The following is an 18,197-nucleotide window of genomic DNA, read 5'->3' as shown; positions in this document are numbered from 1 at the left end:
TCAATGCAGATGTCTGAGTTTTGGACTTTTAGCAGAGGCCTGAGGCATCCCCACTGACAGAAGCATCAAAAGAGAAAATTACACTGGATTTAGCTTTTAGTGGTTGAAGGATGATGTACACTGCTGAGCTAAAGAGCCTTATGTCCAAATATGATCTGTGCATTCATGATAGGAATATAGGAATAATGAACAGCATTGGCATATTAAACCAAGGAATACACTACAATTGTTTCACAAACTCTGGAGATCCACAGTACAAGTTGCATTGGATGCATTTGCTTCATTGAATAATCTCAAAGCAAGTTCCCAAGGTAGGCAATTCTTTGGCCAGCATACAAAATTCACACACTGCAACTATATCTAGTCTTAGTTTATAAATCCAAGAAACTGGTGTAAATTTGGCTTTATTTATATTTACAAGTTATACAAGTACAAAAATGATTGTGCAACTATTGAGGATAGCCAGAGGGAAAAATACATGGATACCAACAGACAAATCTACAGAACTTCAATACAGATATAGTTGTAACCAGATTTTAAAAAGCTGAAAATAAATTCTCATTTAATGATTGCCAATAGCTTTGCTATCAAGCAGAGACAGTCACCTTTCCTCAGGAATTAATTCCTTAGAACATTGGCAGGGAGACTGGACTTATCCAAGTCGTCAAAATATGGGTGATGCAAAGCTTCCTTTGCAGAGATTCTTCTGGTAGGGTCATAAATCAATGTTTTCTGGTAAAAGAAAAACAGAACATTAGCAAAACATCCCATGAAGTGACACTATTTTGAGCAACATTAGGCATAACAAGATATCCAGGTCACAGAATTTCATAGAATCGTAGACAATTCAAAAATGCAAGCTCTGCAAAGAAATATTCATTCTACTTCAAGGGCAGCAAAATTGACATCGTTTTCTGCATTTTAGCAACCAATTTCACATGTACAATACACCACAGCAATCAATCATCTGCTGGGCAGTGACCTACCTGAACACATGCTTTGTTAATTCAGCTTTGTATTTTAGAATTCAGTACAAGCTTTATTTTACATTGCTTCCAGTGATGTCAATTAAAGTCTACTCATCTCAATGCAAATTGGTTTTATTGAGATTGCTAAATAATTGGAACAGTACAACTGCTTCCAATTAGCAAACATTACAATGCAAGCTTGCTTGGAATGTAGAAATATAGCAAATTGGTATTCAAGCTTAATTGCATCAGTGACCCCACAGTCAAAAATCCTTTCCATAGGATACAAGGCAAAGACTAGAAATTGTTCAGAACAGATTACACGAGGGAACATGTAAAGATCGAATCCCGCTGCGCAGAATGAACTTGCATTGTTAAAAATCAAACAATAGAAAAAAGCATAGATGATATTTGCAATATTCACATACCGCTAGCAGATCAAGGCCATTCTGATCTATATTCTTCACTTGGGATAAGTTCCCTGCTTTCCATTTAGGGAAGGTATTCTTGTAATCTGGTAAAGTTTCAACATCTGGCCAAATGTCATTGTTTGGTGTACCCAGTGTCCTAAAAGCAAGAGAAGCAATGTTTTTCATTTCTGTAAAGGTGGTTCAAATGTTACCTAGCATGTAAATTGCAAGCTGCAATAATGGTTAGAAGTCTTCAGTGGTGCAATAGGGATGTATTACAAAATACAGGAAGTCCCTGATTTACGAACGCCCGTACAAAACGGACCGACCACAAAGGGGGTAGGCCCGGCCCCCGATCCTACCACAGTGGCAGTACACCTTCTTTGGCCCAACCCCAGGCCAAGTGCGCATATGCAGCTGGGGCCATGTACAGCTGTGATCCCTGGCCCAAGTGTACATGCGCAGCTGCGATCCCCGGCCCAAGTGCACATGCGCTGACACTGTTCCGAGTTACATACCAAATCAGGTTATGAACAGTCTCAAAAAACTGAATTCATTCGTAACCCAGGGACTTCCTGTATTCCATTAATTGTAGTGCTCTCCTTTTCTTAAGGAATGTTAAAGTCCTTAATCGTTCATCCATAATGGCAGGGCAGTTTTGAGGCCATAATTACAGGTTACCATTTTACACAGCACAAAGTAAAGAAAGATTTTCAGGGAGAGAAAGAAAAATTTTCCCATTGTAGTGTTAAAAACTAAATGACATAAGTTTAGGACAAGGGGCAAGAAGTTTAGAGGGGGCCTTAAAAACATCCTCTTTGCCCCTCTATCCCGCCTCCACTCCTGTGTGGGTGCTGGAGGAATTCTTGCAACATTTAATTAGCATCTGGAGAACTTGAAATGCCAAATCACAGGTGGTTATGGGCCAAGTGCTGGTGAATAGAATTAGTCTAGTAGGTATTTGTTGATCAAGTACATGGACATGGTGGGCTGAAGGGCTTATTTCTGCAATATTACTATGACCAAGAGTATTACACAAAGAAAGCCTGGCAGTCAACAAGACTAATCCAAAAAAATATTCTATAGGCAGATGGACAGAACAAAAAAATCATTTGCAAGGGGAGCAAGACCTGAGACCAGAAAGGAAAAATATTCGTGGTGGCTGGGGACATGCTTGTGGTACTAAAAGTTCTTAAACAATCAGTTTTCACCAAGGAAGACGATGCTAGTGGAACCCTCAAAAATGGACATCCTCAATGGGCTTTATTTAAAGTGAATTGGTCCAGATAAAATGCATGTTAGGTTGCAGGGGGAAAACAAGGAGGAAGTTGCATGGGCCCTACACATAACCTTTCAAATATCTACAGAGCCAAGGGTAGCACACATGGACTAGATAATTGCAAATGTTACACCCTTGGCCAAATAAAATATCTGCAGGGATTAACCTACTAAATATACAATGTATAATGGTGGTAGAGAAAGTTACAGAAATAATCAGGGACTGACAGCAGTCACTTAAGTGTGGATTACTTAGAGAAGGTATGGATTTGTTAAAGGCAAGGCTAAATAGCCCAGTGAGTTTTTAAATGAAGTAACAGAGGAATGATGAGAGAAATTCAGATGAGGCATCGTGAACTTCAAAAAGTATTTTTAAAGACATCAAGTAACAGGCTGAGAGATTGAATGGGGCTGTGACAGCATGTATATAATTCTAAACGGGAAACAAAATAAAGTTTAAAATGGAAAGCATAGTAGTGGTCACCATAGATCCATACCAGGGCCTTTGCTTTTTAATGATCATTTGGAATTGGGCACACAGTAATTTCCAAACTTGCAGATGCCAAAACATGGTGGCATTGTGAACTGTGAAGAGCAATAGCCTTCAAGGAACACTGCAATAGGCAGATGAATTTTAATACCATGAAATGCAAAATATTACATTTTGGTAGGAAGAATAAACAGCAATATGGAGGACACAAGAACAGATAGTTAAAAAGCATGTAGGATCCAGGGAAGTTAGAATTGATAAAGGTGCTTTGTGTTATGAAAGATGCAAAGACTTGCAGGGGAAAAAAAAACTTACTGAAATGATTTTAGGGATGAAGACTTTAGTTGGTGTAACGACAGGAGAAGCTGGGGCTCTCCTCCTCAGGACAGGAGATTGATTAGAGATCTAATAGAAGTATTCAAAATCATAGAGGGTATACAGAGTAAACATACCATTTCCATTGATGGAGGGTTCAAGAACCAAAGGTCATAGAATGAAGCTGATGGCAAAAGAACTAAAAAAGTCACGGGCAGGGTAAAAGGAGGAGAGTTCAAGGCCCAGAAAATGGTTAAGGTATGAAACGCACTGCCAGGGATGGATGTGAGAAGAGGAGATTCAATTGCAACTTTCAAAAGCAAGCTAAATAAGGATAGAATTTACAGGACTCTGGAAAGAGGGCAGAGTCAGTCAGATAAACTGGATTGCTCTTAGAGCTGGTTAGGAGTCAGACCAAATTGCCTCTCTCCACACTAATTATTGAGATTTTGCAATTAGCCAAAACCAACTTGGTCAAGGAGAAATCTAGGTTTCAATCAATCCAGTCAGAATGTTTTTAAAATAATGATGCCATCACAAACCAAACTTAACTTTGTCCAGCTGTTAGAGAAATATCAAATCAAATTTGAGGCTGAGAAAGAAGCAATTAAGAAAACAAGGTGGTAGAGGTTATGGAAGAGTCATGGAGACTAGGTTAGGGATGAATTTTGTATCATAGACGCACCTGAAAATTCTGAAAAGTTGATCAATCTCCGAGTCTCCATGAAAGAGAGGTCGCTTGGTAGCCATTTCAGCAAATATTGTACCAATACTCCAGATATCCACAGGAGTCGAGTAACGAGCAGAGCCCAGCAGTACTTCAGGAGCTCTGTACCACAGTGTCACAACCTTTTAAGTTAAGTCACATTCAGAATTACTTATAGGCTTACAAAATTCACAGCTAAGTGATGCAAGTACAAGAATAAGGGGCTCCCAAAACATTTCAACTTAGATAGCTAATGTTATATCCCAACAGTCAATCCCCAACAGAAACAAAAATAAAAATTGAAGCATACATCACTTTCTCTACAGGACTATTGACAACAGAAGGATCACTGCTCATGTGCTGTTCCCAAAAAAAACTTTTGAAGAATCTGTACAACAGATGCAGAAATATATTAAGGTTGGTCTCAAAATAATCTTATCATCTCTATACCACAAGGTAAACATCAAATTTCATAAAGTTAGGTTATTCTGCTACAAAAGTAGGGAAAAACCAACGATCTCATCTGCACCAATCTACTTGTTGCCCACAACAGCATCAGTGAAGTGACCACTGCATGGTCCTTGTAGGGGATGAAATCCTGTATATAAAAAAAAACTTCATTGTGTGTTGCATTATCACACACTAAATGGGGCAGACTGCAAACAGATCCAGCAGCTCAGGACTAGGCATCCATGAGGCACTGTGGGCCATCACAGTTGTACTCAACCACAATCTACCACGTCATGGCCTGGCATTTCCTCCACTCTACCATCACCACCAAACCAGGGGATCAACCCTGGTTCAATGAGTGGAGGGTATGCCTGGAACAGCACCAGGCATAACCTCAGGATGAGCGATCAAGCTTAAGCTACAATACAGGACTACTTGCATGCCAAACAAACAGCATGCAATAGACAGAGCCAAGCGATCCCACAACCAATGGATCATGGTCTTCAACCTATTCGATTCACTTCACATAATATCAAGAAATAGCTGAAGGCATTGGATACAGCAAAGGCTATGGGCACTGATAACATTTGTTCTGGCAATAATACTGAAGACTGGTTCTTCAGAACTTACCACACCTTTGACCAAGCTATTCCAGTACAGCTACAACACAGGCATCTATCAGACAATATGGAAAATTGCCCAGGTACATCCTGTCCACAAGCAGGACAAATCCAACCCAGTCAATTGCTGCTTCATTACTCTACTCATTATCATTAGTAAAGTGGTAGAAGGGATAATCAATGGTGCAATCAAGTGGCACTTGCTTGGCAACAACCTGATCACAGAAGCTCAGTTTGGGTTCTGCCAAAGTCACTCAGCCCAACTTCATTACAGCCTTAATCTAAACATGGACAAGAGCTGAACTCCAAAGGTGGAGAGAGTAACTGTCCTTGACATAAAGGTAGCATTTGACTGACTATGGCATCAAGAACCCTTGGCTAAACTGAAGTTAATGGAAACCAAGAGGAAAACCCTCTGGTTGGAATCATACTGAGCATAAAGGAAGAGAGTTGTGGTGATTGGAGGCCAATCATCTCAGTCACAGGACATCTCTGCATGGTTTATCAGGGTAGTGTCCTAGTCCCAACCATCTTCAGCTGTTTCATGAATGACCTTCCTTCAATTGCAAGGTCAGAAGTAAGGATATTTGCTGAAAACCACACAATGTTCAGCACCATTCACAACTCCTTGGATAATGAAGCAGTCCACATCCAAATGCAGCAAAACCAGCACAACGTCCAGGCCTAGGCTGACAATCACACTACGCAAGTGCTGGGTAATGATATCAGAGAGAAACTCCAACCATCACCCCCTGGCATTATCACCACTGAGCCCCCACTATCAACATCCTGGGGGGGGTGGGGGGGGGGGGAGGTTACCATTGACCAGAAACAGAACTGGTATGCGACTACAATCAAAAAGCCAGGAATCCTACAGCAAGTAACTCACCTAATCCCCAAAGTTTGTCCACCATTTACAAGGCTCAAGTCAGGATTGTGATGGAATACTCTATTTACCTGGATGATTGCAGCTTCAACAACACTTGAGAAGCTCAATACAAGACACAGCAGCCCACTTAATAGACACCTTATCCACAACCATTCTCTCACACTACCACTTACACATAGCACAATTTGTACCATCTACAAGATGTACTGCAGCAACTCACCAAGATTGCTTAGGCAACCCCTTCCAAACTCAGGTCCCCTACCTGCTAGAAGGGCAACAAAATCATGGGACCACCACCTAGAAATTGCCCTCCAAGCCACACATCATCCAGACTTGGGAATATAAAAATCGCTGTTCCTTCGTCACTGGGTCAAAATCCTGGAACTGTCTCCCTTACATTGTAGGTATACCCATACTTCAAGGACTGCAGTGGTTCAATTGCCTGTTCCTAGTTGGCCTTGAGAAGGTTCACCAACTAGGAACAGGCAATTAAATGCTTGCTCAGTCTGTGAAGCCTAAGTGGCTTGAATAAAGTAGAATTTATAACTGGACCCAACATCAGCCATTAAAGCCATGGAGTAGAGAATGCAAGTGGGGAAAGAGTCACAGCTAAATGTTTAAAAGCACAGGCAAAGTTATTATTCTAAAATATAACTTCCCCTAGCAACAGAAAAAGGAGAGCAAATAAAAAGACCCTCAGCAGGTTAGCCCAAAGATGTACAAGTAAAACAGTATTTCATCAAAACCCAAAATGGCTAAATTTAACTGAGTCAAAGCACGAACATTAAAACAAAACTTAATATATCACAAGTTCTTTGTTTTAAAAACTGTAGTTACACGTAACTGAGAACAAGCAAACTGTATGGCTAGACTTACTTCATGTGTATAAACTCTGACAGGGACTCCAAAGGCACGAGCCAGACCAAAGTCAGCCAACTTAATAACTCCTTTACTATCAATGAGTAAATTCTGAGGTTTCAAGTCTCTGTGTAAAACCCGCCTTGAGTGACAGAAGGCAATCCCTTGTGTGATCTGATATAGATAACTCTAGAAGAGAGAAACAAAGCACAATTAATAACTGTCAGGTTAAAGATTTTCAATCTACAAATTGACCCCTACTTCAAAAATTAAAATTGCTTTGTTTAACCAGCCAGGAATGAATACAAATTGAATGTCAGTATATGGCATTGGGCATTACTAAACCACCACCCAGAGCCAAGTGCAAACACCACTGGAATTTAAATTTAAGTAATCATGAAACTACCAAATTATGGGAAATGCAAAAAGGTGGTTTATTAATATCCATCAGGGATGGCAGATTTCCTTCCTTTCCCAGCTTGTCCTATACAATTCTGACTACAAAGTGGTCCAGGAAGCTATTCAGTTTGGTGATAATTAGGGATGGATAATAAATACAGGCCTCCCCAGCAACATATGCAGTCGGACAAAAAAAAAACTAAGGATGCAATGAATCAGGCTGCCAAAAGTGACATGGTGCGGAGACAGCACAAAGCTATGTATCAACGTATATCAAATTTCAAAAAAACATTTATTACCCAAATGCTAATCACACTCACTATTCACCTTTCAGGCTTCAGACCAGAATCAAAATTTCATTGTAATAACTCCAGTAGTTTTTAAAACAATTTTAAAATGTAGCTATGCAACTCAACTCCATTTAGTGCAGGATTTGCTCCCTTTCGAAATAGGAAAAACAAGCCGAGGGCAATAAACTTCATGCAAGATACCCAATGAAAAGTGAACAGACAAGCTAAATCAAGAAACAGTGAACAAGTCTGACAACTGCAGGAGAAGGGGGAAGGATTAAAACAGCTCTTTGGAAAGAACAAGTTGAAGTAAGAAACATCGATTAAAGAAAATAAGGCTATAAGAATACGTGAAATCTGAGGGTTAAAAAAATATGACCATGTGTTCAAAGATGTTCAAAGTTATGTGACAGCATTTTTAAAAAAAAATCCAAATCATTAAGTAAAAGATTCATTGCATTTCAAACAGATTTTTATATTCTGCATAGGATTATAACGTATCAGAAGCATCAAGGATAATTGAGCTTTACAAAATTCATGATTTAAAGAGTTTGGAACAGAAACTAACAACTTCTCAGAAATAACCTTAGTAGTGGAATAAGAAAAATGCAAATTTGATTCGAGCCCAAGAGCTGGCAAAGGCAAAGATGTAGAGTTGGAACCAAAATAAAAATGTTTAGAATTTATTCAAAGAAACCTGCCAGGGGACACAAGATAAAAACCTTCAGCTTCACAATGAAGAGTGTGGAGATCTGAAAGTCTGATAAATATGAGGGCATCAGCAGCACAGGTTATGTCTGTATTACTGTTATTAGTAGACAAAAGGCTAGGACTAATAAACTAGAGAACATGTAGAATTAAAAACAGTAAAGATGGCCAGGTATTGCAAGTGCCTAAGCAATAAAGGTTAGATGTGCAAATTTAAAATGGAAACACTGCAATGATTTTCTAATTATCCCATCCAGCAATGCCAAAGATTTTTTTTAAAAACATTGTCATCTACTGCAGATACCTTAACTAGCATTTGGTCCATCATCTGACGAGAAGGCAAGGAATCCAAATACTTTTTCAGATCCATTGAAAGGAATTCAAATACAAGGTATAGCCTTGCATCTTGCATTAGTATATCTTGAAGGCTAAAGAAAGAAACATGCAAGTTGCTGTTACCAAACTCACTAAAAACACTGGTGTACTTGCAGTGCCACAAAAATCTCATTGTTGCCACAGTAGTTGAGAAAACATTCAAGCGAACTCAAATTACATTTGAATACACTGAGAACACATCACCAAACTTCACCTTGTCTTTACACATACACATTGCTGGTTGGCTACTTTACAACAGGGAACCCAATTTCCACATAGCAACAAAATAAACACTGTTTGCAGTGGTTGAGGGATAATTGATGGAACAGGAAGAAACCATTATTCTTTGAATATTGCCATTGAATATGGACATCAGTCCAAAAGAAAAAACTCAAACAAGGTTTACTGGACCAATAGTAATCGAGAACACTAACATATTTCCACATACCTGAGGGAAATATGCTGAACTTAGTTGTAAAAATGGCTCCGTTATCAAACTCCATGTGCTTATACCAAGCAGTGATAGTTCTTCCTCAACAATTGGTGATACTGAGAGAATCTCCTCCCTGCTCTTTGACAAGTCTAAAAACAGTCAAATCTACTTGCTAATAGAACATTGGAATATTGTATTTATTTTTGCCATCAAGATTCCTGTCCACCGCTATAGATCAATGTGGTTATATTAAAATATGTATCTAGAAGCTCAAAATCATTTGGTTTCTACAAATACCCACTGTTGCCACAGGAGTCAACTAAATTACATCAGTTCTCTCTCATTAGTAAGTAAATTAGTTTTCAGGACTCAATAGCCACTGGAACATAGTTTATTCTCCCACTAAATGTTTTATAATCAAAACATGCAAAACTCATTTTAAATGCACATTTTTTTGTTGTGTAATAAAATGTCAAAGTCATGGTACACTATCACCATAGCTCATGAACAATTTCTCTTTTCCACAGTATATTTTGGCCAGCTATAAATGGCAACTGAAAAGCAGTGCCACAACTTGTTGCCAGGGCTCAAATCACTACGTCCATTTATGCACATAAATGTGAAATATTTAACAAAACAAGTTTCAGCTTGACTTTATGGACTCCTGGAAGAAATTAAAATGTTGAACTGTGAAGTAATCCAAAAGATTCATTGCAGTCATCCTGAGTGTTCCAATTTCAACAAATTCCAGCACACCAAATACAAATTTCTAGTATCCAAGTTTAACCCACTGCACTCACCTTACTACGTTAGGATGCTGTAGTTCTTTCAGAAGAGAAATCTCTCTGATTGCAGTGCTGGGAACACCTTCCTCTTCACTCTCCAATCGGATTTTCTTCATGGCCACTATCTGCTGAGTAGTTTTATGACGCCCTTTATAAACAACCCCATAGGTACCTAAAAAAATTCAGATTAACATCGTTCAAGAAAATGTTGAGCTTAACATATATCATAGAATCATAGAAAGTACAGCACAATACAGGCCCTTCAGCCCACAATGTTGTGCCAACCTTTAAACCTCACCTAAAAACTATCTAACCCCTTCCCCCCACAACATATCCCTTTATTTTAAATTCCTCCATATGCTTATCTAGCAATCTCTTGAACTTGACCAATGTACCTGCCTCCACCATCCCCCCAGGCAGCACATTCCATGCCCCAACCACTCTCTGGGTAAAAACCTCCCTCTGATATCTCCCTTGAACTTCCCACCCATTACCTTAAAGTCATGCCCTCTTGTAGAGCATTGGTGCCCTGGGAAAGAGGTGCTGGCTGTCTATCTATTCCTCTTAATATTTTGTATACCTCTATCATGTCTCCCCTCATCCTCCTCCTCTCCAATGAGAGAAGCCCTAGCTCCCCTAGTCTCTCCTCATAATCCATACTCTCTAAACCAGGCAGCATCCTGGTAAATCTCCTCTGCACCCTTTCCAACACTTCCACATCCTTCCTATAATGAGGCGACCAGAACTGGACACAGTATTCTAAGTGTGGTCTAACCAGAGTTTTGTAGAGCTGCATCATTACCTCGCAGCTCTTAAACTCAATCCCATGATTTATGAATGCTAACATCCCATAAGCTTTCTTAACAACCCTGTCAACCTGGGAGGCAACTTTCAGTGATCTGTGGATATGAACCCCCAGATCCCTCTGCTCCTCCACACTACCCAGAATCCTGCCATTAACTTTGTACTCCACCTTGGAGTTTGTCCCTCCAAAGTGTACCACTTCACACTTCTCCGGATTGAACTCCATCTGCCACGTCTCAGCCCAGCTCTGCATCTTATCAATGTCCCTCTGCAATCTTTGACAGTCCTCCACACTATCCACAACACCACCAACCTTTGTTGTCTGCAAACTTGCCAAACCACCTTTCTACCCCCTCATCCAGGTCATTGATAAAAGTCACAAAAAGTAGAGGTCCCAGAACTGATCCTTGTGGGACATTGCTAGTCACAGCCCTCCAATCTGAATGTACTCCCTCCACCACAACCCTCTGCTTTCTACAGGCAAGCCAATTCTGAATCCAGACAGCCACGCCTCCCTGGATCCCATGCCCTCTGACCTTCTGAAGAAGCCTACCATGTGGAACCTTGTCAAATGCCTTACTAAAATCCACGTAGACCACATCTACTGCACTACCCTCATCAATCTTCCTGGTCACCTCCTCAAAGAACCCTATCAGGCTTGCGAGACATGATCTGCCCTTCACAAAGCCATGCTGGCTGTCCCTGATCAGACCATGATTCTCTAAATGCCCATAGATCCTATCTCTAAGAATCCTTTCCAACAGCTTGCCCACCACAGACGCAAGGCTCACTGGTCTGTAATTCCCTGGACTATCCCTACTTCCTTTTTTGAAAAAGGGGACAACATTTTCCACTCTCCAATCCTCCAGTACCATTCCCGTGGACAATGAGGACTCAAAGATCCTAGCCAACGGTTCAGCAATCTCCTCCCTCGCCTCGTGGAGCAGCCTGGGGTATATTCTGTCAGGCCCCGGGGACTTATCTGTCCTAATATTTTCTAACAGCTCCAACACATCCTTCCTCTTGATATCTACATGCTCCAGAACATTAACCTTACCAACACCGTCCTCAATGTCATCAAGGTCCCTCTCCTTGGTGAATACTGAAGTATTCATTGAGAACCTCAACCACTTCCACAGCTTCCAGACACATCTTCCCACCTTTGTCTCTAATCAGTCCTACCTTTACTCTCGTCATCCTTCTGCTCTTCACACAAGTGATAAAAGCCTTGGGATTTTCCTTAACCCTACTCACCAAGGCCTTTTCATGTTCCCTCCTTGCTCTCCTCAGCCCCTCCTTAAGTTCTTTCCTTGCTACCCTATATTCCTCAAGAGACCTATCTGATCCTTACTTCCTAAACCTTATGTATGCTGCCTTCTTCTTCCTAACTAGTTGTTCCACCTCTCGTCACCCATGGCTCCTTCACCCTGCCATTCCTTCGCTGCCTCACCAGGACAAATTTATCCCTAACCTCCTGCAAGAGATCCCTGAACAACGACCACATCTCCATAGTACATTTCCCTTCAAAAACGTCATCCCAATTTACACTCGCAAGTTCTAACCTTATAGCTTCATAATTTGCCCCTTCCCAATCAAATATCTTCCCGTCCTCTCTGCTCCTATCCTTGTCCATGACAATGCTAAAGGTTAGGGAGCGGTGGTCACTGTCCCCCAAATGCTCACCCACTGAGAGATGTCACCTGACCCAGTTCATTACCCAATACTAGATCTAATATGGCATTCCCTCTATTTGGCCTGTCAATATACTGTGACAGGAATCCATCCAGAACACACTTAAACTCTGCCCTGTCTAAACCTTTGGTAGTAAGCAGGTGCCAATCAATAGTTGGGAAGTTGAAGTCTCCCATGATAACAACCCTGTTATTCTTGCACCTTTCACTAATCAATTGGGAGGCAGATTTTGGAAGTTGGGGGAAGTTCCAATAATTTTCTTGATGATTGCACTGATTTGTTATTAATTTATTCTTCTCTTCATTGCTGTAAATTTAAACTTTCTTCCATGAAATTTGCATTGTTTAGATTCTCCAGTTCCCTTGATGGCCACTCCAACCTTTTGTTCACAAATTTACCTCTGGTACCCAATTTGGCTCTCACATCAGCTGATGTTACCAATTCCCCTTGGGTATATCCTCACTGAATCTGTTGCCATAAACTGCTCAAAAACTCTTCACACATCTGTTCTTGCAAACTACTGTCCCATCTCCAGCTGCTACCACCTTCCCAAAGTCCCTCCAAGAGCATACATGAAATCTGTGCCACTGCAATTCTACCTCTTGACCACCTAAGATTTTAATTGGTCCACTCTTTGCCACGTTAGTCTCAAGCTCAACATCCCTACGTGCTCATTCTGTCCTTTTATATCTAACCAATCATTTTTCCATGTGCCCTAATTTTACCTTGTCGCTGGTACTTTTGTTTGAAAATGCAGAGGAGTATATGGAGAAGTAAAATAAAGACTTAGATATAGATTGTTTGTTTTAAGTTTACTTCCGGAGCTGATAGTGGGAGAAATTGGGTTCAAAAAACTAAAGCATTTCATAACTTGGGCAAGCTTACAATGGAATCAGTCCAAATCACAGCTTTAGCCAAAGCATGCAACAAAACTGTTGCAGATGCTCAGAGGCAAATTAAAGATTAAGCTTACCTTCACCAATTTTCTCTATCTTCACATAATCATCCATAGTAGTGTTTGCAATTTAGCCTGTTAATGAAACATATTGAAGTATTACATGTTGCACAAAAAGGCTTCAATTTTTAATGTCCAATCCAATATTGTGTTAGAACCTCAAGTTGCTCAAAACCTGAAGCCTTTTCACCAAAATTAGAGAAAACATTAAAATACAAGTGTTGCATGTTTGGGAGAAAACATGATTAAGGAACAATGCTTTGCAAAGCCTACACCACATTGTTTTTCTTGCATTATGTTTGTACCCATTTTGTTCACTTTCATCAAACTCAAATTACACCATTACAGCCAGAATGGTGATGTCCAAATTTTGTCTCAAGAAATTTTGTTGGCAACTACTTTTGTTGCTCATCATCTCTACATTTAAAGAAAACACATGGTCAATAAAGTTACTGTAATAACCTTGGGCTATTTATCATTAGCTAGTTAATACAACAGCTTTTATTTTTAAAAAATGTAAAAAAAAAACTTTCAGCCTCATCTTTACTATACAAGACTTCCTGTGTACTAATAGGTTCTAATAAGAGGGAAATAGTACATTGATACTAGTTTGGGAATGTATAAAGTGCCACTAGAGAACACTATTGTTTCTCTCCTGGCATTTTGTTTGTTTGGTGTCATTAAGCACTCTGGGCAGATTTTTCACCAAGATCACAATACATCCTTTCTCCCATCCAGTTTCTTTAAGACAAAAAAAGAGAGTAGAAATACAAGACCCTAATCTGACACTCCAGCTACAACATACATCAGGGTAACAGAAGTAGTTCAGGTAACCTGCACTCCCTTCTCTCTCTTTTTGATCCACCCATCCCCCTCCTCACCTGGTTCCACCCATTACCTGCCTGGTTCTTGGCGAAGGAAGCTCTGTAACTTCATAAAGGGGTAGATTAGAGTGAGTGGGGTGGAAAAATCAAGGGGGGTCAGAGTTGCATCAGCAGTTAGCAATGTATAATTTGGGGGGGGTAGAAGGGGGTGGTGGGGTAAGAAATCAGAGGGAGAGGTCCTTACCCCTCCCTCACTACTCCGTATTGGCCATCTTCCCTCTCACTCCAGTTGCAGGGTTTCAACCCAAAACGTCAACTACTTCTTTGCCTCCACAGATGGTGCTCGACTCACGAGTTCCTCCAGCAGATTTTTTTAAAAATATGAGCACAATATGTACCAGTGCTTTTTTTGAAGTTTCTTGGAGGGGCAGGGCAGGGGTGATGGAAGTGTTCAGACCATTGTGCCCAATCCATTGGCAAACAACTTTCTCCCACTTTACTTTGACCATTCATCTCTCCTGATAGTCTTACCCTTACTGTGTTTTCATTTCTGATCTCCCCCCTCTGGTTCCGAGCAATCAGTTTTGAGGCCTCAGCTTCACCCACATCTAAATGAATCCCAAACCCCATATGTTGTTGAATTTTTTTCTGCCAACTCTGTCACCATTTCTTTGGCTGGGAATCTTTACTCCAAGAGTAGATAGTTAGTGTAAATGGGCAGAGGTCAGGATGGACATGTGGACCAAAGGGCCCCATTTCTGTGCTGTACAACTGTCTTCAGCATTCCTGATCCACCTGGACCTCTCCCTCTGATTTCTTACCCCCCCCCCACCCCCCCAAAGTTATACATTGCTAACTACTGATGCAACTCTGACCCCCTTGATTTTTCCACCCTACTCACTCTAATCTACCCCTTTATGAAGCTACAGAGCTTCCTTCACCAAGAACCAACTAATGTCATTAAACTCTAAAGATGGAACTCTTGTCTGGCAAACAGACCTCCACGTTGCAGAGGCCAAACATCATCTCTCAGACACATCCTCATTCCCACCCGAGCCTTGATCGCACCAGTTGAGCATCAGGCTATTATCTCCCCATCAGTAATGGGCCTCACTTCCTTGAGAGATCTTCCCTCCACAGCTTCCAGCCATGTGTCACAGCAAACCCATTGTTTTGCCTGCTCTTGCACCACACTTAATTCTTCTTACTTTGACTCTATCTTCTCATGTGGTCCAGTTCCTTCCTGCTTACATCTGCGACACCCTCTACTTTGACGGTTCCCAATTTCCTGGTCCAAACAGGATTCTCTCTCCATTCGTCCACCCTACACCAAAATTGTCTGAGAGTCCCCTGCTTCTTTCCTGAAGAGACACCCAACCCAGTTCCCCTCCACTAACATACTGATTTACCTGCCTCAACTTGATCTCACATTTAACAACTTCTCCTTCACCTCCACTTTCTTCAAATCAAAGGTGTAGCTATGGGCCCCAATAACATTTCTTTTTGTGGGATAGGCAAAACTGTTTGTTTCAGTCAGGCCATCTCCCTCAACTCTTTTCCCAGTACAACTCCCTTCCTGTACTCATACAGCACTCAAATTATTTTCTTTTGCTGCCTGTTTGCATCCTGCTCTCACATTCACAAGGCACATATTTAATTTCCTTTCCAGATTTGTCTCCATCTCAGTGGCTAGGCAATAACAAACATGCATTACTAGCTCTCAGACTCTCACAGCTACCTCAACTTCTCTTTACCTCGCCCTCATTCCTGTAAGGCCTCCATTTCATTCTCCCAGCTCCATATCAGTTGTATTTGTTCCCATGAAGAAACTTCCCACATTGGTGCCTCCTAGATGTCTTCCTTCTTTCTGAATTGTGGCTTCACATCTACCATAGTTGACAAGAGGCCTTAACTATATTTTATTTCTTGCAACTGTGCTCTCACTGCTTCTCCTCTAGGACAGAGGAAGAATTGAATTCCCTGGTCCTCACCTTCCACCACACCAGCCTTCACATTCAATAGGTCATCCTTCACCATTTCTACCACCTTCATTGAGAGCCAATCTTACCATCTCTTCTTTCTGTATTTTGACAATATCATTCTCTCCGAGATTCCCTGGCCTACTCTCCTTCTCATGGCATTTTCCCCATGCATGTGAAGGAGATGCCACACCTTCCTATCACCCAGGAACTCAGTTCTTGCAGATGAAGCAGTAATTCACTTGCACTTCCTCCAATCTAGTGTACTGTATTCAGTGTTCACAACTGGTTTCCTTCACATTGTAGAAACCCAGTTTAGATTGGGTAATCAGTTCAAAGAGCACTCACATTCAGTTAATTCTGCTGCTTTAACTTTTCCATCCCACTCTGACCAGCCCTCATCTCACGAACTATTATAACAGTGTCCAACATTAACTTGAGGAACAGTACTTCATCTTCTGTCTGCAAATAGTGCAGATGTAAGATAACTTGCTTCTCAGAACAGGCCAGATCATCTGTGTTGCTTCCATTTTCTCTATCCATTAGCACAACCTAACCCACTGGACCTGCATTTCATAACGTAGAAACACAGACACAAAACTGCCCCCATTTATCAACCAGATAACTTGCTTACTAGGGAATCCTGGCCTCACCTTGGAGGTAGTCCATTTGTCCTACCTATCCTTCTCCACAACTTATTTTCCCTTTACTTTCTACTTCTGAGAAAGCATCTTCAACCTGAAGTATCAACTGTTTCTCCTTCCACAGATATTGCCTGACATGCTGAGCATTTCCAGTATCTGATTTAGATCTCTAGCATCTGCAATTTATTATTCCCATTCAGTAGCAAGCAAAACATTTAAGCAGGTTTAAGGGATGAGCACTATTTGAAAACTAACCAATATTAAAAGCCAAAAGGGAAAAAAAAAAGCAGAAATTGATTCGGGAGGTTTTTCAGAAAGTGATAGATTAATCAACGATCCAAATGTTATCAATCCCTTTTAAAACTTGAATTAACCAAAATATGAATGCTCCAAAATTCAAAAAAAAATCCAAATTTCTCCCGTGATATATCCACAAGTTTCCCATCTCCCAGTGGAGGACATAAGAGAAGGAGCCAGTAAATGTGCTCCCTATATCCATACTCCGTTAAAGACTTCCAGCAAACATCATAGTCTTTATAAGAGGCAGGTAATAACCTCCAGCGGCCATCCCTTCGGGCATTACTGCGCTTACATCTACTGCCCTGAAGTGAGAATAATTGTTTTAAAGGGAAGCTGAAGTTCTACAGCTGCTGGACACCTGAAACAACGCAGGAGCCCACGTTGCACCATCAGGTGCGGCTCTAATGACCACAACAGGACCAGCTCGCCTGGGAGGCCTGGTGGTACCCGAGGACACAAATAGACCTCCATCACCACCAGGACACGTAGCCGCCGCCGAGGAACATCCCTCCCTCTCCCACACTACAACCCTCTCGCAAACCTCCAAACTCGAACCCCAGCAAGCGTGGGGAACCCCGGTACTCTCCACCCACCGACTGCCGGTACAAACCTAAGGAGAAGCGAGGTTAAACCGAGCCGGAGAGACGGCGACCAAGGCCCAGGCGCTTCTTGCCGTTCCCGCCGCTGTTTGAAAGTCACCGGCGCCCTCCAACCGCTCCCGATTCAAACCAGCCGCCAATCAGCGCCACCATTTGGATTCAAAGGGACCAATCAGAGTCGCGGGACGGGTCCTTCGCCGAGCTCTTAGCTGTCCGAAGAGAAAGGCGCGAAGGAAGAGATTAAAACGGTAGCGTTTGGTGGGGTGGAGTAGCCGGGCCGGGAAGGGAGGAGCGAGCGTCTGACGGACGGGTAATGTTTCTGAAGTTGCCGGGGGAACTTTTTCTGACTACTTTACACGGTTGGGAGGTATTTTAATTCAGAGGGATCGGCCTTAGATTACCTGGGATAGGTAAATAACACGACAA

General features: G+C 41.4%; 1 protein-coding gene across 1 annotated transcript; it reads right to left on the bottom strand.

The window, feature by feature from the left end:
* Positions 1-388: 388 nt before the first annotated feature.
* cdk1 (cyclin-dependent kinase 1) lies at positions 389-17,919 on the bottom strand. Its single transcript, XM_052027293.1, has 8 exons — positions 17,783-17,919; positions 13,444-13,500; positions 9,990-10,146; positions 8,686-8,809; positions 7,003-7,173; positions 4,147-4,310; positions 1,397-1,535; positions 389-732 (listed from the first exon to the last, which is right to left on the bottom strand). The coding sequence occupies exons 2-8, from the start codon at positions 13,478-13,480 to the stop codon at positions 619-621; spliced, it is 906 nt and encodes a 301-aa protein (XP_051883253.1). The 5' UTR covers positions 13,481-13,500; positions 17,783-17,919; the 3' UTR covers positions 389-618.
* Positions 17,920-18,197: the final 278 nt, after the last annotated feature.

The sequence above is a fragment of the Pristis pectinata genome, chromosome 12 (assembly GCF_009764475.1).
Source record: "Pristis pectinata isolate sPriPec2 chromosome 12, sPriPec2.1.pri, whole genome shotgun sequence".
NCBI lineage: Eukaryota > Metazoa > Chordata > Chondrichthyes > Rhinopristiformes > Pristidae > Pristis > Pristis pectinata.
This window is presented reverse-complemented; position numbering and strand designations above follow the sequence as displayed.